The sequence below is a fragment of the Artemia franciscana genome, chromosome 2, assembly GCF_032884065.1.
Source record: "Artemia franciscana chromosome 2, ASM3288406v1, whole genome shotgun sequence".
NCBI lineage: Eukaryota > Metazoa > Arthropoda > Branchiopoda > Anostraca > Artemiidae > Artemia > Artemia franciscana.
In genome coordinates, this window is record NC_088864.1 from 11,818,738 (window position 1) to 11,843,367 (window position 24,630).

The 24,630-nt window shown below is 36.0% G+C and overlaps 1 protein-coding gene across 1 annotated transcript in view; it reads right to left on the reverse strand.

Annotated features, from left to right (window-relative positions):
- LOC136037282 (calcium-activated chloride channel regulator 1-like) overlaps window positions 1-2,549 on the reverse strand; it is a 58,626-nt gene extending 56,077 nt beyond the window's left edge. Inside the window, exon 1 of the mRNA XM_065719920.1 lies at window positions 2,071-2,549. Within this exon, the coding sequence (XP_065575992.1) occupies window positions 2,071-2,220 (150 nt within the window). The 5' untranslated portion in view covers window positions 2,221-2,549. The remainder of the gene's footprint in view (window positions 1-2,070) is intronic.
- Between the last annotated feature and the right edge of the window lie 22,081 nt (window positions 2,550-24,630).

Genomic DNA, 24,630 nt, shown 5'->3' on the forward strand with positions numbered 1-24,630 from the left:
TATGCCATGGCTTTTAATTAACCTAATTGTAAACCCCGAGTAGAAATACATTAGAGGGGAGGTATTCACTCAGAACATCGGCAATCATTTAAGTTTTCGTTGGAAGGCGGGTTATCTTGGCAAAGCCTTAGACAAGTAATAATGTAAGATTAACTGTTTGCAAAACTAGATGCTTGGAATAAACAAAATTGCTCATTAATTTGTTATTCTGATGTGTATGGATCTGTATTTTTGATGTTCAAGCACCAGGGACATCAAAATTGAAACATTTTTTACTCTCTAGGCTCGTTTTAAGAAGGAACACTAATTCACAAAAGCTTAGAGAAGGGGGAAGAGTAAAACATGTTATCAAAATTTAGTCTGGGAAAATTCTGCTCATTTCTCGATTTTTGTTTCAATTAAATTTGTTTTTAGTGAAAATACCAAGTGAGATAGTTTTCAAAATGTAGACAGGCAGCTGCCCTCCTAAAGTTCAGCTGGTCTTAGGCTTATTCATAAATGAAAAAAGCGACTTTCTTGGATTTTTTTTTCGTGGTTATTTTGATATTGTAAAGTTTTTAGGGCCACACCACGTTTTAGTCAGTGTTGCCATACTGAACTATAAAAAGGAATGGGCAAAACAACTGGCTAAACTTGACAGCACATTTTTTCCGTAAATATTCGAACATTAACAATTTTTAAGCCTAAAGGCAATGCACCTTCAAAGGAAGCTACAATTTTTTAAGCTGGTTAGTGCCATGTGTATTTAGCTTATTTTTGTTTATTTTTCATCTGTTTTTTTTTTCTTGTTTTATTCAGGCGCTCACATACTATGTGACATATTATGTTTTTTTTTTTTTAGGGGATAGCTAGATACAAATTTGATGAAAATTGAAGCTTTTAAAAATCATAGCTTTGCACCCTCATCCCCTCTTCCCAAAATTCCAGAAATCTATAGTTTAGGTCCATGCGGAAAACAGATCACAGATCATTACAATTGATACCAATGGAGTGGCTGTGTTTTTTAATCGTTAGTATATCGGAGGGTATATGGGGGTTATAGTCAATGTTAGTTTATCTCCAGAAAAGACTGCTGCTTACAAACTTCAAGAAAAGCAAATTCACTATTTTTCACTTATGAGGAAACTGATTTTGTGTTACTGTAGCCTTCCAAAGGAGTGTCATCCGAATTGCAAATTAAGGAGTAAGAGCAAGATTTTTCTTGGGAGGACGGGAGCAATGTTTACATCAAAAGAGAATCACATTTTAATGCTGATTTTAAAAGCCTGAGAAAAATTACCAAATTTTAGAAAATAAGGGGAATCACCCCTTAAAAGGCATAGAATGTCATCTTAAGTCATCTTAACGAAAATCATACCATCAGATTCAGCGTATCAGAAAACCCTACAGTAGGAGTTTCAAGCTCCTATCTGCAAAAATGTGGAATTTTGTATTTTTTGAAACAAGACAGATCATAGATGCGTGTTTATTTGTTTGTTTTTTTGTTTTTGTTTTTTTCCCAAGGGTGATCGTATCGACCCAGTGGTCCTAGAATGTCGCGAGAGGGCTCATTCTAATGGAAATCCAAAGTTCTAGTGCCTTTTTTAAGTGACGAAAAAATTGGAGGGCACCTAGGTTTTTACTGTTTTAAAAAGTAGAGTTGAGAGAAAGATTCAAACTTCGGCGTAAAGAGGGAGGCTTTGAGGAAGAATCAGCCTCTTTCATATACCGAGTAATTTCTGTTCGTTTTAAGTTTTTATGTCGCTCCTTACCTACAGTTAAAAAAAAACTATAAAAGTACTATAAAGATGCTTTATAGTACTGTAAAAGTAAACATATACTAAAGAAAACTGATCCGTTTCTGTTGATCCTTGAATTATGGATGCTTATGTAAGTTTTGACAAGATTTTTGAAGAAATTAAATTTCAGATGGGGGGGGGGGGGCAAACTCAGGTCTAGGGGCGGGGGGGGGGGCAAACTGAAGTCTGGGAGGGGCAATTGCCTCCCTGCCTCATAGAAATTGAGCCCCTGTTCTTCAAGGCCATAGTATCTTGACCCCTCCCCAATCCTAAGTGAAATTTCCAGTCTTACCTCTAATTTTTGGAAGAACTCTGTGCAATTTGAGGGTTCTTTATTTCTTTCGCTGATTCCAACAACAATGTTCTCATATCCTCCATTATTAAAAGTTAAGCTCCATGCACACAATACAGAAGTTAGAAAAATGAAAAGGTTTATCCACATTATGTTCAAGTTTAAATTATACAAAACAAAGAACTTTTCCAAATATTCACTAGTTGCACCCAAATTTTTTAGTTCAATTGGAATTCGTCAAAAATTGAACAGATCCAGTTCACAATTAAAATAAAAATCTTATTATAGCTGTTATAGAGCAGTGTCAATTATTCTTCTTCTCTTTACAATACACTTTGACCTGAGCTCTTTGCCGTCAAGAAAAACACTGTTCAGAAGCGGCTGGTAGTGGACTGTTTCAGAGATTACCACTCGCGTGCCGGAGGAACGGCGAAGACATAATGGCCAACAAGCGAGTGTATGGTTAGTAATTTCGAATCTGAGGATTTAAAAAAGGATGTGGCATTAAGGGCCCAATTATATGCCTTTTGAAGTGTGTTTGTTCAAAAAATAATTGGATTGTTCTTGATTTTTACGTCATGCAGATGGTGTACGGGAAATAACATATAGTATATGCACCGACTGCTTTAGTCTATAGCTCATATTAAGCTTGTGAAAAAGAGCCTGCATATCTTAGATTCGTGAAAAATCGTAAGAAAGTAAATAAATAGATCCGTCATTTGAAGAGCTTGAACTCACCCTTTCTCTACGCATCGTAAATTCCCGAAATAAGTGACAAAGGTGGGGATTTTCCTGAAAAAGGAAAAACGGTTTTTGCCCCCCCCCCCCCCGCAGGAAAATAAAACTGAAAAGGTTCATACAAGGATAATGGTTTTTGTGTGTTCAAAGAAGGGAAGATAGTGATTTGATAATGACACACGCAAAAAAAGAAAAAAAAACGGTACTTATCTGTTAGCAAGTACACACTCAGGAATTTGGATCTGTAAAATCAGACAATAGCCAAAAATGCTCTTTTTGTATACGGATACAATTCCCTTCGGCTTAGTGGAACGCTACATTGTAGCTATATTTAATAAATATTTAGTTGGTATTTTGGTTTGATTTTATTTTGCACGCAGCCCCGCTATACTTAACTCCTAACCCCCACCCCCTAATGTGCAAATATACAGTCCAAATTATATATCTATCCTATCTATCTCCAAAGCGTCTCCGTTGTTTCAACCCCGTACCTGTAGATCGAAATTATCGAGTGTGTACTGCCTAACAGATAAGTACTCAAGAAACAACAACACAGCACACAATTTCAATTCCAGATTAGCTCTCCACAAAATAGCTATAACCCCCTCCCCCACTTCACTTCTTCATACAGAAAACTCTCCACCCGCAGTTGGCCTCAGGCGGCTGGGTGCTTCAATGTGAAATTATTGCTATTATTAGTAGTAATAATACTAATAATCAAACAGTTCGTGGTAACGAACTGTAGTAAGGAGCGACCCGGCTCAATAGTAACCAAAACTCTAAAAAATTGAATTTTGATACCAATAGCTACATCAAAAGAATCGCATTTTAATGCTGATTTTAAATATATAAGTTTCATCAAGTTTAGTTTTACCCATCAAAAGTTACGAGCCTGAGAAAATTTCCCTGATTTAGGAAAATAGGGGGAAGCACCCCCTAAAAGTCGTAGGATGTTAACGAAAATGACACCATCAGATTCAGTGTATCAGAGAACCCTACTGTAGAAGTTTCAAGCTCCTATCTACAAAAACGTGGAATTTTGTATTTTTTGCCAGAAGACAAATCACGGGTGCGTGTTTATTTGTTTTTTTTTCCCAGGGTTCATCGTATCAACCAAGTGGTCCTAGAATGTCGCAAGAGGGCTCATTCTAACGAAAATGAGAAGTTCTAGTGCCCTTTTTAAGTGACCAAAAAAATTGGAGGGCATCTAGGCCCCCTCCCACGCTCATTTTTTTCCCAAAGTCAACGGATCAAAATTTTGAGATAGCCATTTTGTTCAACATAGTCAAAAACCATAATAACTTTGTCTTTGGGGATGACTTACTCCCCCACAATCCCTAGGGGAGGGGCTGCAAGTTACAAACTTTGACCAGTTTTTACATATAGTAATGGTTATTGGGAAGTGTACAGACGTTTTCAGGGGGATTTTATTTTGTTTGGGGGTGGGGCTGAGGAGACGGGGCTATGTTGGAGGATCTTTCCTTGGAGGAATCTGTTCTGGGGGAAGAAAAATTCAATGACAAGGGCGCAGGATTCTCTAGCATTACTATAAGAAAACAATGAAAAATAAACATGAAAAGTTTTTTCAAATGAAAGGAAGAAGTAGCATTGAAAATTAAAACGAACAGAGATTATTACGCATATGAGGGGTTCTAAAAATACTTTAGCATAAAGAGCGAGGTATTTAGGAGGAGTTAAATACCTTGTTCTTTATGCTAAAGTATTTTTAGTAATTTCAACTATTTATTCTACGGCCTTTCTGATTCAGGGGTCATTCTTAAAGAATTGGGACAAAACTTACGATTTAGTGTAAAGAGCGAGGTATTAACGAGGGTACAAACCCCCTCGTATACATAATAAAAATTTAAGGTTATGAAAGTTTGTTACATAAGTTAATTCTTAAGTTACGTATATTTTCTACTAATTAAAACATTCGTTAAAAATTAAAAGTTCTAGTTGCCTTTTTAAGTAACCGAAAAATTGGAGGGCATCTAGGCCTCCTTCTCCACCCCTTATTTCTCAAAATCGTCGGATCAAAACTAAGAAAAAGCCATTTGGCCAAAAAAAGAATTAATATACAAATTTCATTTTAATAATTTATGTGCGGAGAGCCAAAACCAAACATGCATTAATTCAAAAACGTTCAGAAATTAAATAAAAAAAACTAATTTTTTTTAGCTGAAAGTAAGGAGCGACATTAAAACTTAAAACGAACAGAAATTACACCGTATATGAAATGAGTTGTCCCCTCCGCAATCCCTCGCTCTTTACGCTAAAGTTTGACTCTTTGCCACAATTCTACTTTTTAAAACAATTAAAAGCTTTAGCGTAAAGAGCGAGGGATTGCGGAGGGGACGACTCATTTCATATATGGTGTAATTTCTGTTCGTTTTAAGTTTTAATATCGCTCCTTACTTTCAGCTAAAAAAATTGGTTTTTTTATTTAATAGTGAGTAATAAGCAATCTTAAATTGCAAGAAATACGCTTTAGTATTAGTCAAAATGAAGGTCAAACAAGTCATAATATGAACTCTGGAAGTCTGGTAATTACTCTCTATACAACAGGAAATTCCGAGTTATGATAAAAATTTTAAAGCTAGTCTATAGTCCTAATACTATTAGGATGGCTTCACTTCGAACTTGTCTACAAAGTAATCATAACAAGTCCTTTTCAGAACCAAAACAAGAGCCAATCAGCGGACTAAACCATTGTGCAGACGTATTACGAAATTAAACGAAAAGAAAGATTAAGCAACAATCCTAAAATGCTTTATTTTTATACTGTAATAAGTGTCCTTAATCGGTTTGCTTTTACTGTACCAAAACTCCTATATTGTTTTATGTTTTCAGTAAAGCGCTAGTTTTCTATAATCCTACAAACATGGGAAACATGATTATTTGGTTTGTTTGTACTAATTTTATTGATATATGTTAGATAGACTGTCAAGTGATATTTTTTGTTCGTTTTAAGTTTCAACTTCGTTCTTTACTTTCCTCAAAATACTTTGTTTTTTAAATTAATCTTTACCCGTTTTTAATTTAAATTTTATTGCAAAAGCAACACCACAGTGATTTTTTATATTTTTTTGGGTGGGTGGCAGCCCCCTCATATACGGAATAATTTCTGTTCGTTTTAAGTTTTAATGTTACTCTTTACTTTCAGTTGAAAAAAATTATTAAATTTCTGATCGTTTTCAAAATATTGCCGAGAAATCTATGGTACTCAAAATGGTGTACACGATTTTTGAAGGTGGGCAACCTTGACAGTTAGGAAAGAGTAACTATTTTTCTAAAGAAGATTTTTATGTTTTTCGAAACCTAATCAAAATGTTGGTATGTCTAACGTATTTCACCAAACATCTCCCCCCTCCCCCTGATAAACACCAAAAAACCTCAGGCATACAGGTGTAGAATGTCAATAAAAAAGAAAAAGTTGGGAAGTAACCTGACAACTAGAAAAATATCACAGAAAAAAAAATGCGAATATGTTCTTAGTGCTAAGGTTTTTCTATATACATTGCAAATAGTTTTATTCTGTCTATTAAATAGTAAAAAAAGTTAATAATATGAATAAATAAACATAGCAATAAGTAATCCTTCTTTGAAGATACAACTTTGAGGTGTTCCAGAACCATATGCATATACTTTCCAACCCCTAAGTGGCAAGGGGTTGGGGTCCGGGGCGCAATTTGCTCCAAAATATTGTATAGAACATTTCACAATTCCCAAAAAAATGTGAATTTGCTGAAAAATATTCATACATATGGCACAAAACCATTGAAAAAAATGACTGATTAAGAAACTGAACCCTTGCCATTCTGATTCAAAGTTTAACGCGCTAGTAACTGAACTACGGCAGCTCATGTAACTTACAGAACTTTGTAACTTACAGCTCTTTTCCAAAAGACTATGAAGAATTATGTCATTATCAAAAGCATAGTTATTGGACCATATTCAGCAAATACATTTGTAATTGGCTATTATAAGACATTGAGTTAACAAAAGTTTCTATTATAAAAAGTGAGAGCATTAAATCGTATTTGGTGAAGCTGAACTTTTGTAAACAAGAAGAGGGGAGGGATTACGTCAAGGAACAGGCATTTGGGATTTCTAAATTAAATTATTTGTTATTCTATGAATTTGTTCATCTTAAGAATATTCGATACTTTAAAAATCATTTTGCGAGCTTCAACGTCCGCTGACAGTTTTAAAGAGTTTATATTGCATTCTCCCAACGAACTAATGAGACTTAATAAGGGGGCTGGGAGGGGGAGCATACAGGAGGGGTTCTTTTAACAGTTAAGGGCTTCGGAACAAAATTATTACAATGGTACCGTTTATACTTCCAAGCTTTTCACTTAAGAAGTGGCCCCAAAAGTGCCGTGTTTCGTGCTATATGGCACTCACAGATGGTAGAACTGATTCGGTAGCCCGCTAGCCCCACCCATTGAGAAATGGCACAGAAAGTGCCATTTTTTGCCATAAGGCACTTGCAGATGGTGGAATTTATAAAAAAGGAAGTAGATGGGAAAAATATCTTTTGAATGAGTCCTTACGAATTTCTTTATGATATTCTGGTAAACTACTAATCCTGAAAAAAAAAATCAAAACAAATCGGGAGACACATCAGAGCTACCCAGGTAAAAGAGTGACTTTCCTCACTGCTTAAGGTTGGGGACTGTAATTTCCCTGTATGAGGTTTATGACTATTCTGGTTCCGATGGTACACTTTTCATTTTGATCTGATGCCATTTTTGAGGGGTTTCAGGCTTTTTTTCGAAATCATAATTTACTTTTCGCAATAAACTTTTACTTTTAAGACGAACTGAAATAACAGTTACCATTCCTGAATCAGTGTCAGATGACAATTGTTTCAGATGGCAGTTTTTTTCTAAACGTGTCTTTTAACTTTTGGTTGCTATGGGCTGTTGTTCGCTCTTTACTAGGTTGCAGCTACTGTTGTAACCATGATCTAGACGTAGACATACCAGTAAGTGTAGCACGGCTGAATGTTGTCTCCGACCATCGTCTGCGATCAACTTCTCATAAACCCCGGTTCACAAAAGGCACGAAATAACTCTGACTCATTAGCTAGCGTTTTCCTTTCAAGGAGGCACACTCGTGCCTCTTTAAAGAGGCGAACCACGACAATGTTAAGCGATCTTCGGTTCCAGTCGTCGCAGAGGGATGGGGAGGAATGCATTTCGTAGCCCAAGCTCCAACTAAGAAACCTGCCAAATTTCATCCCCCTCCGACTTTCCCTTCATGGGGAAAATCTGGCCGAAACTTTCGACCCCCCAACCCCCCCCCCCCTTTGACGTTGTCCGATCGGGCTGAAATTCACAAGTTAAGGTCCCCTAGCGCCCAGGAGCTTATCCGCAAAATTTCAGCTCAATCCGATAACTCCTTCCCTGTTTTCCAGAAACCACGCATAGACACTTAATGTTCATGTTCTCCTTTTGTTTTTTTTTTCGCCACGCCTACAGGTCACAGCCGACATCGGATCTGGGTGTACGAAGACTCATTCGACGTGGAATTCTTCGAGTAATTTTGCTTGAAAGTTTCGTCGGAAAATCTTAACCCCCCGATTTTCTAGCTTAGAAATTAATTTTTGAAATTCTTAAAAGTTATTTAAAAGTTATATTTATACACATGCATGTATTTCGACTTCAAACATGCCCGGTTAGCTCAGTCGGTAGAGCGTGGGACTTTTAATCCTAAGGTCAAGGGATCAAGTCCCTTATCGGGCGGTTTTTTTTTCACAAAATATGAAAAAAAAATCGTTTTCTTAAAGAGTTAAAGAGGCTGCGTCCCAAAGTCGAACCTTAAAACATACAGGAATTAGGAGAGGCAGTCCTAATTCCTGTACGAGGAGTACAGGAATTATTAAATTACATCCACCATGGATTGTAGAAAAACGTACAGAAATAATATGAAAAAAACTTCGTTTTCTTAAAGAGTTAAAGAGGCTGCGTCCCATAGTCAAACCTTAAAACGTACAGGAATTAGGAGAGGCAGTTGGGGGGCTGCCGCCCCCCAAACCCCCCGCTTTTAAAGACTCTTTTGTGCAGGTTTTTTGTTTTTTTAATTAAAAGAGGGCCTTTCCGAAGCCAAGAGCGGGGGTTAGGGGGGCGGCAGCCCCCCACAACAACGCATTAGAGGGTTCGACAGGATGCGGAATTAGAAGATCCTCAGGTCCTCTAAACTGCCATCCCTACTTGAGCAGCTTAAGTCTCATTCGCTGCAATGGTATGTTTATTTGCTCTGTCTGCCAATCCAAATAGCTGTAAAAGTAATCTTGGAATTTTGCCCAACTACTAACGGTTAGAAGCAGTCCAGATTATGACCATGTACGAGACGGTAAACACCATCTGCATTTGTCTCACTACCAGAGGTATTGACTCTAATGAAGCTCCAACCCTCGTCCAGAGCAGACTTCTTTGGAGACGATTAACGGTGTTCCGCCTGGTTCCATCTGCACTGATGATGCTGCCAAGCCAGGGCTCTAATTAAGTATGTAAAAAAGAATAAACCATTTTATTTTCAAAAATAGCCAACTCGACAAGCACACATAATTCACAAAAGAGAAGCAGCTATATCCTACTATCCAGATATACGTTTCAAGAAAAACCCTTATGTGTTCTCTCAATGAGAAACAGACACAGGATTTTGAAAAACAGACTTGGAACGCAGAAGAATCGGAAACAAACAGAAGAATCAAAGCAGCATTAGAAAAGGGACCGTATAACAAGGCTACTCGTTTTGGTTTTTCAACCAAAATATATCTTGCTAGCCTTAGTTTTTCACGTGCGCTTTCCTATATGTGTTGAAATACTCCAGTGTATGCGACTACATTACCTTTTCTTACTTTTTTTTTATCCCTAAATTTCCGGTGCCAGTTACAATTGAATAACTGGTTTGCCGCTAGCCTCTTATCAAGTTATTGAATCTTTTTTTTTTGAAAAGTCAACAGAGAAACCTTAGGGGATAACTTCCTCGGGATAATTAATCATTCCAGATCGAAGTGAAAGGTCAGATGAAGGTGTTCTTTAGTTTTTTGAACTTTGCAAATCATTTTTTTATAAACTGCCCCCACTCTCTATAATCTCAATTTTTCTGTTCCTTTTGCAAAAAGAACTAAGTGGGATTTTAAGTAAAACCGATGAGAAAATCACACCTTTTGGTGTGGAAAATCATAAATGAAATATAAATAAAATGGTTTGAAGTAAAAAAAGAAGTATGAGAGATAGGAACAGAAAAACGAGAGAGAGAGAGAGAGAGAGAGAGAGAGAGGGGAGAGAGAGAGAGAGAGAGAGAGAGAGAGAGAGAGAGAGAGAGAGAGAGTCAGAGAGAGAGGAGATGGCGATTAATATGGTACCCTCTACAATATTGAATGAGTTTTCCCAAAATCATATTCTTATATTTTTATCTTCAATTCCTGTATATAGTCTCTTGGACGTTGTAATTTAATATCTGAAGGCATGAGAACTCTAAAATTCTGCCTCGAAACTGTTCTTTTCTTCAAAAATGCAGCAGGTGGAAATAAGGGATACAATATGTAACCTAGTACGTAGCCCCTCGACTGTTTCACGATTCAGTTTTTAACTTTCTTTTTCAAACAGTTCGTGGTAACGAACTGTAGTAAGGAGCGACCCGGCTCAATAGTAACCAAAACTCTAAAAAATGGAATTTTGATACCAATAGCTATATCAAAAGAATCGCATTTCAATGCTGGTTTTAAATATATAAGTTTCATCAAGTTTAGTCTTACCCATCAAAAGTTACGAGCCTGAGAAAATTTGCGTTATTTTAGAAAATAGGGGGAAACGCCCCCTAAAAGTCATAGAATCTTAACGAAAATCACGCCATCAGATTCAGCGTATCAGAGAACCCTATTGTAGAAGTTTCGAGCTCCTATCTACAAAAATGTGGAATTTTGCATTTTTTGCCAGAAGGCAGATCACGGATGCGTGTTTATTTGTTTTTTTGTTTTTTTGTTTTTTTGTTGTTTTTTTTGTTTTTTTTCCCCAGGGGTGATCGTATCGACCCAGTTGTCCTAGAATGTTGCAAGAGGGCTCATTCTAACGGAAATGAAAAGTTCTAGTGCCCTTTTTAAGTGACCAAAAAAATTGGAGGGCACCTAGGCCCCCTCCCACGCTAATTATTTTCTCAAAGTCAACGGATCAAAATTCTGAGATAGCCATTTTATTCAGCGTAGTCGAAAAACCTTATAACTATGTCTTTGGGGACGACTTACTCCCCCACAGTCCCCGTGGGAGGGGCAACAAGTTACAAACTTTGACCTGTGCTTACATATAGTAATGGTTATTGGGAAGTATACAGGCGTTTTCAGGAGGATTTTTTTGGTCTGGGGGAGGGGTTGAGAAGAGGGGGATATGCTGGGGGAACTTTCCTTCGAGAATTCGTAATGGGAGAAGAAAATTTCCATGAAGGGAGAGCAGGATTTACTAGCATTATTTAAAAAAAAAACAATTAAAAAATAAAAGTGAAAAAGCTTTTTCAGCTGGAAGTAAGGAACAGCAATAAAACTTAAAACAAACAGAAATTATTACCCATATGAGGGGTTCACCTCCTTCTAATACCTCGCTCTTTACGCTAAAGTATTTTCGGTAATTTCAACTACTTATTCTACGGCTTTTGTGATTCAGGGGGTCATTCTTAATGAATTGGGATAAAATTTAAGCTTTAGTGTAAAGAGCGAGGTACTGACGATGGGGCGAATCCCCTCATATATGTAATAAAAACATGAGAATACAAAAGTTCTTTACGTAAGCTAATTTATAAGTTACGTAAATCTTTTACCGATAAAAAGATTCGTAAAAAATAAAAAGTTCTAGTTGCCTTTTTAATTAACCAAAAAATCGGGGGGCAACTAGGCTTCGTCCCCCGCTCTTTTTTTCTCAAAATCATTCGATCAAAATTATGAGAAAGCCATTGAGCCAAAAAAAAAAAATATGCAAATTTCGTTTTGATTATTCCTCTGCGGAGAGCCAAAATCAAAACATGCATTGATTCAAAAACGTTCAGAAATTAAATAAAAAAAACAAGTTTTTTCAACTGAAAGTAAGGAGTGACATCAAAACTTAAAACGCACAGAAATTACTTCGTATATGAAAGAGGCTGCTTCCTCATCAACGCCCCGCTCTTTACGCTAAAGTTTTTTACTGTTTTAGAAAGAAGAATTGAGAGAAAGAGTCAAACTTTAGCGTAAAGAGCGGGGCGTTGATGAGGAAGCAGCCTCTTTCATATACGAAGTAATTTCTGTGCGTTTTAAGTTTTGATGTCACTCCTTACTTTCAGTTGAAAAAACTTGTTTTTTTTATTTAATTTCCTAAGAGAACAATGCTTTACTATCCATTTTCAAAACGAATAGTTTTTATTTGTCAGCTTGCCTGCATGAAGTTATCAATCAGAGAAATTACATTCCATAATTGTTGAAGAAAGCGATAGAAACATCTAGAAAAAAACGAGAAGATTGATTGCGAGTAAAAAATTTTCATTCCAACAGAAAATATTGCTAATGGGCAAGTTAGTAAATAACCAAATGTTACATCTTTCATTAAAAAAAGATCCCATTCAATTAAGAATCTAGAATCTAGAAACAAGTTTTTTGAAATGAAAGTAAGGAGCGACATTAAAACTTAAAACGAACAGAAATTACTCCGTATATGAAAGGGGCTTTCCTCCTCGACACCCCGCTCTTTACGCTAAAGTTTTTTATTGTTTTAAAAAGTAGAGTTGCGAGAAAGAATCAAACTTTAGCGCAAGGAGCGGGGTGTCGAGGAGGAAAGTCCCTTTCATATACGGAGTAATTTCTGTTCGTTTTAAGTTTTAATGTCGCTCCTTACTTTCATTTCAAAAAACTTGTTTTTTATTTAATTTCTGAAAGTTTTTGAATTAATGCATGTCTGATTTTGGCTCTCCGTACATAAATTATAAAATTGAAATTTGCATATTAATTCTTTTTTTGGCTAAATGGCTTTCTCTTAGTTTTGATCAGACGATTTTGAGAAATAAGGGGGTGGGGAAGGAGGCCTAGTTACCCTCCAATTTTTCGATTACTTAAAAAGGTAACTAGAACTTTTAATTTTTAACGAACGTTTTTATTAGTAAAAAATATACATAACTTAAGAATTAACTTACGTAACAAACTTTTATATTATTATATTTTTGATTATATATATGAGGGGGTTGGTCCCCTCGTTAATACCTCGCTCTTCACACTAAATCTTAAGTTTTGTCCCAATTTTTTAAGAATGACCCGTGAATAAGAAAGGCCGTAGAATCAAACTGTTCGTGGTAACGAACTGTAGTAAGGAGCGACCCGGCTCAATAGTAACCAAAACTCTAAGAAATGGAATTTTGGTACCAATAGCTACATTAAAAAAGGCGCATTTTAATGCTGATTTTAAATATATAAGTTTCATCAAGTTTAGTCTTACTCATCAAAAGTTACGAGCCTGAGAAAATTTGCGTTATTTTAGAAAATAGGGGGAAACACTCCCTAAAAGTCACAGAATCTTAACAAAAATCACAACATTAGATTCAGCGAATCAGAGAACCCTACTGTAGAAGTTTCAAGCTCCTATCTACAAAAATGTGGAATTTTATATTTTTTGCCAGAAGGCAGATCACGGATGCGTGTTTATTTGTTTGTTTATTTTTTCGTTTTTTTTTTCCCCAGGGGTGATCATATCGACCCAGTTGTCCTAGAATTTTGCGAGAGGGCTCATTCTAACGTAAATGAAAAGTTCTAGTGCCCTTTTAAGTGACCAAAAAAATTGGAGGGCATCTAGGTCCCCTCCCACGCTAATTGTTTTCCCAAAGTCAACGGATCAACATTCCGAGATAGCCATTTTATTCAGCGTAGTCGAAAAACCTTATAACTATGTCTTTGGGGATGACTTACTCCCCCACAGTCCCTGTGGGAGGGGTTAAAAGTTCAAAACTTTGACCAGTGCTTACATATAGTAATGGTTATTGTGAAGTGTACAGACGTTTTCAGGAGGATTTTTCGGTTGGAGGCAGGGGTTGAGAAGAGGGGGATATACTGGGGGAACTTTCCATCGAGGAATTTGTCATGGGGGAAGAAAATTTCCTTGAAGGGAGCGCAAGATTTACTAGCATTACTTAAAAAAAAACAATGAAAAAATAAATATGAAAAAGTTTTTTTCACGCTGGAAGAAAGCAGCAGCATTAAAACTTAAAACGAACAGAAATTATTACCCATACGAGGGGCTCACCTTCTCCTAATACCTTGCTCTTTACGCTAAAGTATTTTTAGTAATTTCAACTATTTATTCTGCGGCTTTTGTGATTCAGGGGTCATTCTTAATGAATTGGGACAAAATTTATGCTTTAGTGTAAAGAGCGAGGTACTGACGAGGGGGCAAACCCCCTTATATATGTAATAAAAACATGAGAATACAAAAGTTCTTTACGTAAGCTAATTTATAAGTTATGTATATCTTTTACTTATAAAAAGATTCGTAAAAAATTAAAAGTTCAAGTTGCCTTTTTGATTAACCGAAAATCGGAGGGCAACTAGGCTTTCTCCCCCGCTCTTTTTTTCTCAAAATCATTCGATCAAAATTATGAGAAAGCCATTTAGCCAAAAAAAAATAAATATACAAATTTCGTTTTAATTATTCCTCTGCGGAGAACCAAAATCAAAACATGCATTGATTCAAAAACGTTCAGAAATTAAATAAAAAAACAAGTTTTTAAATGAAAGTAAGGAGCGACATTAAAACTTAAAACGAACAGAAATTACGGCGTATATGAAAGGGGCTTTTCCTTCTCAACGCCCCGCTCTTTACACTAAAGTTTTTTACTGTTTTGAAATGTAGAGTTAAGAGAAAGAGTCAAACTTTAGCGTAAAGAGCGGGGCGTTGAGAAGGAAAAGCCCCTTTTATATACGGCGTAATTTCTGTTCGTTTTAAGTTTTAATGTCGCTCCTTACTTTCATTTAAAAAACTTGTTTTTTTTTATTTAATAAATAGTTGAAATTACTAAAAATAATTTAGCATAAAGAGCGAAGTATTTATCTCCTCCTAAATACATCGCTCTTTATGCTAAAGTATTTTTAGAACCCCTCATATGCGTAATAATCTCTGTTCGTTTTAAGTATTAATGCTTCTCCTTACTTTCAATTGAAAAACTTTTTCATGTTTATATTTTCATTGTTTTTTTTTTAATAGTAATGCTAGAAAATCCTGCGCCCTTTTCATTGAATTTCTCTTCCCCCATGAAATATTCCTCCAAGGAAAGATCCTCCCATTTAGCCCCCTCCCCTGAACCCAGACACGTACGCAGGATTTTTTTCGGGGGGGGGGGGGCAAAACCTTCGAAACAGCAGATATAAAGTAGCACTATTTTTATTTAGTAATGCAAAAAGCACGTATATAGGAAAATACAGACTAACTTTAATCTGTAGTATTGTGGCGGATGGGGGGGGGGGAGAAGACTGAAGCCTCAAAAGTACGTTTTAGGCTCGGGTTATGTTCATAGAAATTTAGAACCAGTAATTAATCTATTATATCGCCACTGAAAGGGAAATTTTAGGGTTAACAGTGCAATATGGATGCTGTGTGGGGTAGTTCTTTTATTGCAAAAACGTAGATTTTAATTAAAAATGACAGTTTCCAAAATTGATCCATTAAAAGCTGTACTTTATCCTGAAGGGGGGGGGGGATAAAAGCCCTAATATCAAGGATAATTCTATTTTGCTGTGGAAAACAAACTCTCTTTACAAAAAAAATAACAGCACAATTGCTAATTACTTAAAAGAGGATAAAAAGTTAGACAGAAAATGGGTTAATAATTGGGCAGTGCCATGACCGGATAATGGCATGCTGTAAAATCCCCCAAAAAAGGCTTTACACATGTATCTAGATTCTTAATAAATGTCTTACTTTTGCCAGAAATCCCAAGAAACCATGGACTAATTTAACATTTGACAAAGTTTTGGGGGGGGGGGGAGGTGAAGTCCCCCCTGTGTACGTGCGTGCCAGCCTGAACCCCACACCCAAACCAAAAAAAAATCCCCCTGAAAACGTCGGTACACTTTCCAATAACCATTACTGTATGTAAACATTAGTCAAAGTTTGTAACTTGCAGCCCCTCCCCCAGGGACTGTGGGGGGGTAATTCATCCCAAAGACATAGTTATCATGGTTTTCGACTATGCAGAACAAAATGGCTATGTCAAAATTTTGATCTGTTGACTTTGGGAAAAAATGAGCGTGGGAGGGGGCCTAGGTGCCCTCCAATTTTTTGGTCACTTAAAAAGGGCACTAGAACTTTTCATTTCCGTTAGAATGAGCCCTCTTGCAACACTCTAGGACCACTTGGTCGATACGATGATCCCTGAAAAAAAACAAAAAAAAAACAAACAAACAAATAAACACGCACCAGTGATTTGTCTTCTGGCAAAAAATACGAAATCCCACATTTTTGTAGATTGGACCTTGAAATTTTTTCTATAGGGTTTTCTGATACACTGAATACGATGGTGTGATTTTTGAGATCCTATGACTTTTAGGGGGTGTTTACTCCTATTTTCCAAAATAAGGTAAAATTTCTCCGGCTTGTTACTTTTTATGACAAAGACTAAATTTGATGAAACTTATATATTTAAAATCAGCATAAAAATCTGATTCTTTTGATATATCTTTTATTATCAAAATTCCGTTCGTTTACTATTGAGCCGGGTCGCTCCTTACTACAGTTCGTTACCACGAACTGTTTGATTAGAATAGGAATACCCATTCATAAAACTGTAGGTAAGGGGGGGGGAAGGATTTTTCCTGGGTTTTTTATTTATAAAAAACGGTGTTTTTAAAAATCTTGGGTTAAAATATACAGACAAAATTCCAAAGAGAGAGAAAAGAGAGAAGTTTATTAATATTAAATAAAAGACAATACAAAATACAATTCAAAATCGAATTACGATACACATAATTCCCCCCCCCCCCCCGAAAGGCTCCATGGCCAGGGACACAAGGGGGATATAGAAATATTACACAACCAATAAATTCAATATAGGCAATCACATATAGCAGTTTACAGGCAACATATTTACGGGGGATACAATATAAGCAACAACTAGAAGGAGAAAAAAAGAAAAAAAAAACAAAAAAAAACAATACAGAACATACCTGATGCCTGGGAGCAAAGTGTGGAGAGGAAAACCACACACCACTAACAAAACACAGGGGCTATCAACTCCTCAGAAGAAAAAAAAGAAGAAGGCAGAATAGATACCTCAAATTAACAAATCAATAAATTAAAATAGGCCCTTTCTCAGAAACAGTAAAAGGGTAACTAATTGAAGGATACATTAAGATGTTTCCTTAAAGATAAGGTACTGAACCCCTAGTGGTGGTTCTGGCCTTTCTTTTGCCCGAGGCCAAATCTTGATTAGACCCCCCCCCTGTCTCCCACAAAATTTTTAGGTCAAATTTTAAGAAAAATTCTGATCTATTAACGAAATTGTTTTCAATCTGTTAATTAGTTAATAATTTATTGTTCAATAATTTTTTTTAATTATTATTTAATTATCTAATTATTATTAGTTATTTGAATTTAATTAATTTTAATTATTGTTATTAATTATTCTTTTATTTTGTTTTTATTCTATCAATTAATTATTGATTGATTAATTATTTTCATTTATTAATTGCGCACTCTATTTTATTTTAATAAAAACAAAATTTAAAAATTAAAAGATGACTATAACTGTTGAATTGTTTATTTGAAAATAAGCACCCCTAAAATGTCTGCGTCTGCGGCCAGCGCCCCCTCTGTCACTCCTTTAAAACCGCCTCTGTGAGCCCTATTCTAAGCTATTGGTCTTGTTAATGGGCGAGCCTATCTTCATAGATTTACTCCAGGTTTCTTCCAAATAATAAATATTTCTCATTTTTTATTTTCCCTCCTCCAAAGCATGATTCAAGCACAGGTAATACCTTTTAAAATACTTTCTGTATGCCAATTATCCTGGTTAAGCTAACAAAAGTCAGAATCTCCGCAATCTATTCGCTTTATAAGGTGCATTTCTCGGTCTATCAGACGAACAAACAGCCTTTTCCATTAACTAAGAATAGATTCAATATTCTGACCGTTTAATAATCATAGGCTTTTATCGAGCAACCCACTAAAAATGCTAATTAGGTAGCCCCACTCAACCATTTTCATCATACCCAAGCAATTTGAAAGGTAAACAAGGCGTCACTAAGCAATTATAGGCAATAGATTATAAGCCTATTTATAATTCTCTTGGCATATAGGACAAAGCGAAAGAAATTTGACAAGGTTTGGGAGGTTCAAAAAACAGGACTGATCGAAGAGCTTTGTCAAAATTTGGATTGAACTTCAAACCAGAAAGAGATGAAACTGACACGGTGGAAGGTCTACGCCCTGATCTTTTCACCGGTGCTAAATATCTAAAGACCCATGAAAAATCTTCTTTGTTCTATTAGTTAAAAAACATTATGTATTCAAGGGGTTCTACACTAACAATTGCGAATGTACATGCATGTGTGTCTCATTACCTTCCTCATTGACTGTAGGCTTACCTCATCAGCTTAGTAATCTTCAGCTCCGCTGTCATCCCTGAGCATTGAACTGCTTACGGATGATTAAAGTCAAAGTCAATATCTGACCATTTCAAAAAAAAAAGATTTTACCTAAATTCGCTATGTTCGATCGAATAGTGTTGCCCAAACCGCTGTATCTTCTCTAACTGCTTAGAAACAATACAGTCATTTACGCTGCATCTGGAAGCCACGGATCTCAAAACTTATATCTGCCTTTAGCTTGCACTTCCATAATCAAGTAGTTTTACCTTGCTGTGAAAGTCCTCCTTCCGAATGCAGGGCATCCAGTAGTTCAACTGGGCTGATTTGAACTTGTTTCTATTGTTAGAAAAAGTTTAATGCGTTATGGATATTTACAATGACTTCCGTGATGCAGTTTTTTCATGAACGGGAGTATTGTCCTGTTTTCAAATGGGATCCTGTGCTCTAACTTTTAAGACACGTAAGTGTCAGTTAATCTAACCTAAATGATTCCCCTTGTCCAATCAATTCCCTCAATTTTTTTTCTGCTCTCTTGTAAAATTAAATATAAAAACAAATTTTTTTAACTGAAAACAAGGCGCGACATTAAAACTCAAAACGAACAGAAATTACTCCGTATATGAAATGGGTTGTCCCCTCCGCAATCCCTCGCTCTTTACGCTAAAGTTTGACTCTTTCTCTCAACTCTACTTTGTAAAACAGTAAAAAACTTTAGCGTAAAGGGCGGGACGTTGATGAGGAAGCAGCCCCTTTCATATGCGAAGTAATTTCTGTTCGTTTTAAGTTTTATTGTCGCTCCTTACTTGCAGTTAAAAAAACTTATTTTTTTTAATTTGATTTCTGAACGTTTTTGAATCAATGCATGTTTTGATTTTGGCTCTCCGCAGAGGAATAATTAACACAAAATTTGCATATTTTTTTTTTGGCTAAATGGCTTTCTCATAGTTTCGATTGAATGATTTTGAGTAAAAAAGGAGTGGGGGAGGAAGCCTAGTTGTCATCCTATTTTTTGGTTCCTTAAAAAGGCAACTAGAACTTTTATTTTTTTACGAATGTTTTTATTAGTAAAAGATACACGTAACTTATAAATTAGCTTACATAACGAACTTTTGTATTCTCATGTTTTTATTACATATATGAGGGGGTTCACCCCCTCGTCAGTACCTCGCTCTTTACACTAAAGCTTAAATTTTGTCCCAATTCATTAAGAGTGACCCCTGATTCACAAAAGCCGTAGAATAAATAGTTGAAATTACTAAAAATACTTAAGCGTAAAGAGTGAGGTATTTAGGAGATGGTGAAAACCTCATATGCGTAATAATTTCTGTTCGCTTTAAGTTTTAATGCTGGTCCTTACTTTCAGTTGAAAAAAACTTTTTCATATTTATTTTTTCATCGTTTTTTGTTTTAAATAATGCTAGAAAATCCTGCACCCCCTTCATGGAAATTTTCTTCCCCATGACAAACTCCTTCGTGGAAAGATCCTCCCACGTAACCCCCTCACCTTAATCCCCCCAACCAAAAAAAATCTCCCTGAAAATATCTTTACACTTCCCGATAACCATTACTATATGTAAACACTGGTCAAAGTTTGTAGCTTGCAGCCCCTACCCCGTGGACCGCGAGGGAGTAAGTCGTCCATAAAGACATAGTTATTAGGTTTTTTGTTGACTATGCTGAATAAAATGGCTATCTCAGAATTTTGATTCGTTGACTTTGGGAAATAAATGAGCGCGGGAGGGGGCCTAGGTGTCCTCCAATTTTTTGGTCACTTAAAAAGGGCACTAGAACTTTTCATTTCCGTTAGAATGAGCCCTCTTGCAACATTCTAGGACCACTGGGTCGATACAATCACCCCTGGAAAAAAACAACAAATAAACACGCACCCGCGATCGGTCTTCTGGCAAAAGATACGAAATTCCACATTTGCGTAGATAGGAGCTTGAAACTCTTACAGTAGGGCTCTCGGATACGCTGATTGCGATAGTGTGATTTTCGTTATGATTCTATGATTTTTAAGGGGTGTTTCTCCCTATTTTCCAAAATAAAGCAAATTTTCTCAGGCTCGTAACTTTCGATAGTTAGATTAAGTTTGATGAAACTTATATATTTAAAATCAGCAAAAGAATCTGATTCTTTTGATGTATCTATTAGTTTCAAAATTCTGTTTTTTAGAGTTTTGTTTACTATTGAGCCGGGTCGCTCCTTACTACAGTTCGTTACCACGAAGTGTTTGATCATCTAGATGCCCACATGTCTTTGGTGGACATACATGTGGACATGGACCCTTGAATACACATTAAATAACCTTAGAATAATATTATTTTGCATGATATTTTTTCAAACACCTTTTTTATCTTTAAATAAATGAGTCAATTGAAATCATAACTAACACTTTGAACTAACACCGTTCTTACCAAAAATGTTTTTTAAGCTTTGCTAACTCCTTTGAAAGACAATTTCGTTTTGCTCTGTCTTTTTAAGAATCAAAACCTCGGGGGTTTGAAATTTAGTGCCTTTCAAAGTTTTCAGATGGGTGACAAGATTATTGAAGTCTTAAAGTACCAAAGAGAAATCATTATAAAAACGATTTGCCCCCTTGCCTCATCTTAGGTATGTTCATATATGAAAAACGCAATTTTCTGTGATATGTCTTAGAATTATTTCCAAATTATGAAAGTTTTAGGGCAGTTCAAAATTTTCTTCGGTGTTGTCCTGTTGAATTTTGAAAACAAATAAGTAAAACCAATAAATTATATTCGACAACGCATTTAGAACTCAAAATCAAGCGTTGGTCCCTCCCCAAAAATCCCTCTCCTACGTTTTTAAAAATAACTTTTTTGTGTTTTCATCGGAAAAGGCTTTTTTGGTATTAATTGAAAAAATGAAAAAAGAAAGTAGAATTACGCCCTTTCCCCTACGTCTTTGGAAAATGTGTTTTGTTTCCGCCATAATTTCAGTAAATTGACGCCACAGATTATTATGGCTATTTTCTTTCTTTTTTTGTAGATGTTGTGACAAATTAATTCACACCGTTTGAAATGAAAATGGCTTTCAATAAAACGATAACGATACTTTTACCTTTAGAACGCTTAGTGAATGTTGACTAATACCTCGACTCATCTTAGGTATGTTCGTATCTGGAAAACGCATTTTCTATGATATGTCATGGAATTGTTTCTGAATTATGAAAATTTTTGGGAAGTTCAAAATTTTATTTAGTGTTCCTCTGTTGAATTTTGAAAACAAATAAGTAAGACTAATAAATTATGTTTGAATAGGGGAGGAAGGGTGAATTACACCCTTCCTCCGACATTTTTTGTTGATTTTATGTCAAGTAAATTCACATCGCTTGAAATGGAAATATCTTTCAATAAAGCGCAAATGATACTTTTACCTTTGGAACGCTTAGTGAATGTTAGCCCCACTCGCATTTGTGGCAACTTTTGTTCATTTTAAGTTTGAGTTGATGGTTAATTTCAGTTTCTCACTTTTGACTCTCATTTATTCGTTGATAGTAATTTCTCTTTGTTTTAAGTTTGAATTATTATTTGAACTTAATTTTGATTGTCTTATGTTTAGTGTAGGCCTATCTCTTTTCTTTGAAAAACTTGTTTCTCTAGAATATATTTTAAATAATCTTTAAAAGAAAGCTATATCTCTTTTAATTGTTTGGTGCCATACATTTTAAAATAATTTTTCACTGAGTTTTCACTTACGTTTTTTTTTACACCCTTCACTCCCCAAGAACTGAGCAATTGTAAGTGGAATCTTTTTCGTTAAAAATTGAATTTTTGATTTCTGACTTTTTCGTTAAAAATTAAATTCCCGGTTTTTCTTTATTTATGAAGATGCATGTGATTGAAATATATATGATTGATATGTATATGATTTAGGATGTATATGATTTTACAAGATTCCACTTGGCCAATAAAAACGATCAGATTGGATCTTCACTGTCATTGGTATTTTAGCTAATAAGTAAACCAGGGACCTTTTCCGAAATTCAAACTTACGGTCTTTAGTACGGCGCCGACAAATTTACATAATTATTGCTCATAAATTCTGATTCCAGTTTATTCAACCGGGAAAAGTTTTTGTCTTTTGAATTCAAGATCCTCTTAGCGCAGTTATATTACATGGATTTGAAATTCCAGAAACACAACTAAACCGCCATGCAACTACAATCTCCTGACAAATGAACCACATAATTTCAAATGTTCTCTTTATTACTTGCTGATATCATGGTGATGACATGCAGTAAGGCAAAGAATGGCCAGGATTTAGAGCTATGGTATTGAAAATATGTCTCGCAATGGGCTGTCTTTACCCCCTACATGGTGCTATCATTAGAGGGAATCCTATACCTAAGTATTTGCGTCACTTTTGAGAGGCTCGAGAAAATACGAGAAGAGAATGAACAATTAAAAGAGCTTGCTCCTAGGCAGTACAAATAAATATGGTGCTACAATAACGTAGCTGTCATGACTAAAGGTCGTATTTAAAATTTTCAAGCTTCTGAGATAATTGTCAAAAACTTTTTTTCGAGCTATTCACAAAGGAAGATCAGCAGGGCTGCTCACCAGGGGGATCATCAGTATGTTGAATCCTTCTGACCTAAATAGCCCCCTTGATCCTCCCTTCGATAAATATAAGAAAACTTTTTCGGCCAATGATCGGCCCCTTGATCCTCCCTGCGATAAATCTAAAAAAACGTTTTCGGCCAAGCAGGTGCTGACTTCCTGCCACTTGGTGTACATCGCGGACCGCCACGTGTGCCGCAAAGCTCCGCTACGCTTGGGACAGTTTAGCCACGCTTGCCACATTCCCCCAAATACTTGGCACAGTCCCCAAAACGTTCTTCACAGTGCCACTACGCTTAGCATGTGCCTCTTGGTGTACATGATTTCTGAGGGAGAGGAACCCCTCGTTGTTGGTAATCATTCCAGCAGTGTAGAAATTTCAGATACAATTTTTAAGTGGTGCATGAGTGACAAACTGTATTACTAGAGACAGACCTATAGTTTTGTAGCTCCAACTAACTCCTTATTTGATAGGGGGGTTGCGGGTCCTGCAAAAAACTGAACTCATTTAGACAAATTTGTCAATTTTTGTAAACCCCACCTTTGAGATAGAGGAGGAAATGCGAATTGAGAATGAACAATAAAAGGAGCTTCCTCCTAGGCAATTCAAAGAGAAATGGCTACAATGAATTTTTTGGTTAACGCGCAGCATGGCTATATGCAATGGTGTTGTTATGACATAATATGGCCATGCTATGATTATGCTATTGCTTGTCAGATTGTGGCTATTTCGCTCGCTTATGGTCTTGGCTAATTGTAACAACGTAGCTTTACACCAATAGCTGTTATACCCCCAAAAACTGAACTGATTTTTTCGTGTTATGCGGGCTTGTGAATACATCTCTTTTTTTTTATCAGAAGCAATGCTATAGCGTCGTCTATAGTAAGAAACAATAAGGAATCAATGGATTATTATTTATTTTTATTTTCCCAAAGGTACTTCACATGGAAGGCGTGGCTGCATAAATTTCTGAGGGTGCTCATTCGATGGCAAATTGAAAGTTCTAGTGTCCATTTCAAAGATCTAAAGTGATCGTTGAGTAACCAGTCTCCAACACCCTTTTCCCCTCGAAAGCATCCGATTAAAATTTTAATTGTTTATTTATGCATCTATGTATATTTTTTGAAACCGACTCCATATTTTTTTGGGGGAGGGGTTGGCACCCTGGCATTTTCTGGCTTGAAGAAGCGATCTCGATAGGTCACGAGCTCCAGGAAATTTGTCTAGAGCCTTAATTTTCGAAAACAAATTATGCAAGTGACGTCGTATTTGTGAACATATATGAAGAGCATAAAATATATCATTTCCACCCCAGGTGTGGTTGTACCGTTTTTAGTATCTATGACGCTTGCAAAACTACACAAGATGGCAAACTGCTTTGCAAAAAATTACAATTGAGCAAGGAACGTCTTATTTTAGCATCTGTAAAGGATAGAATGAGGAATTAATATTTCGTATCTATGACATGAGCAAAATAACACAAAGAGAGCTAGGCCACATTTAAAGCTTTGATGCTTCTAGGCCCAAGCATTTTCCCCTCCATTTTTGCAAGATTTTCGATGAAATCTCCAAAAATTCGAGGATAGTGGAAGTACTAAACAGAACACAACTTAGGAGCCAAAGTAATGAAAGAGTGA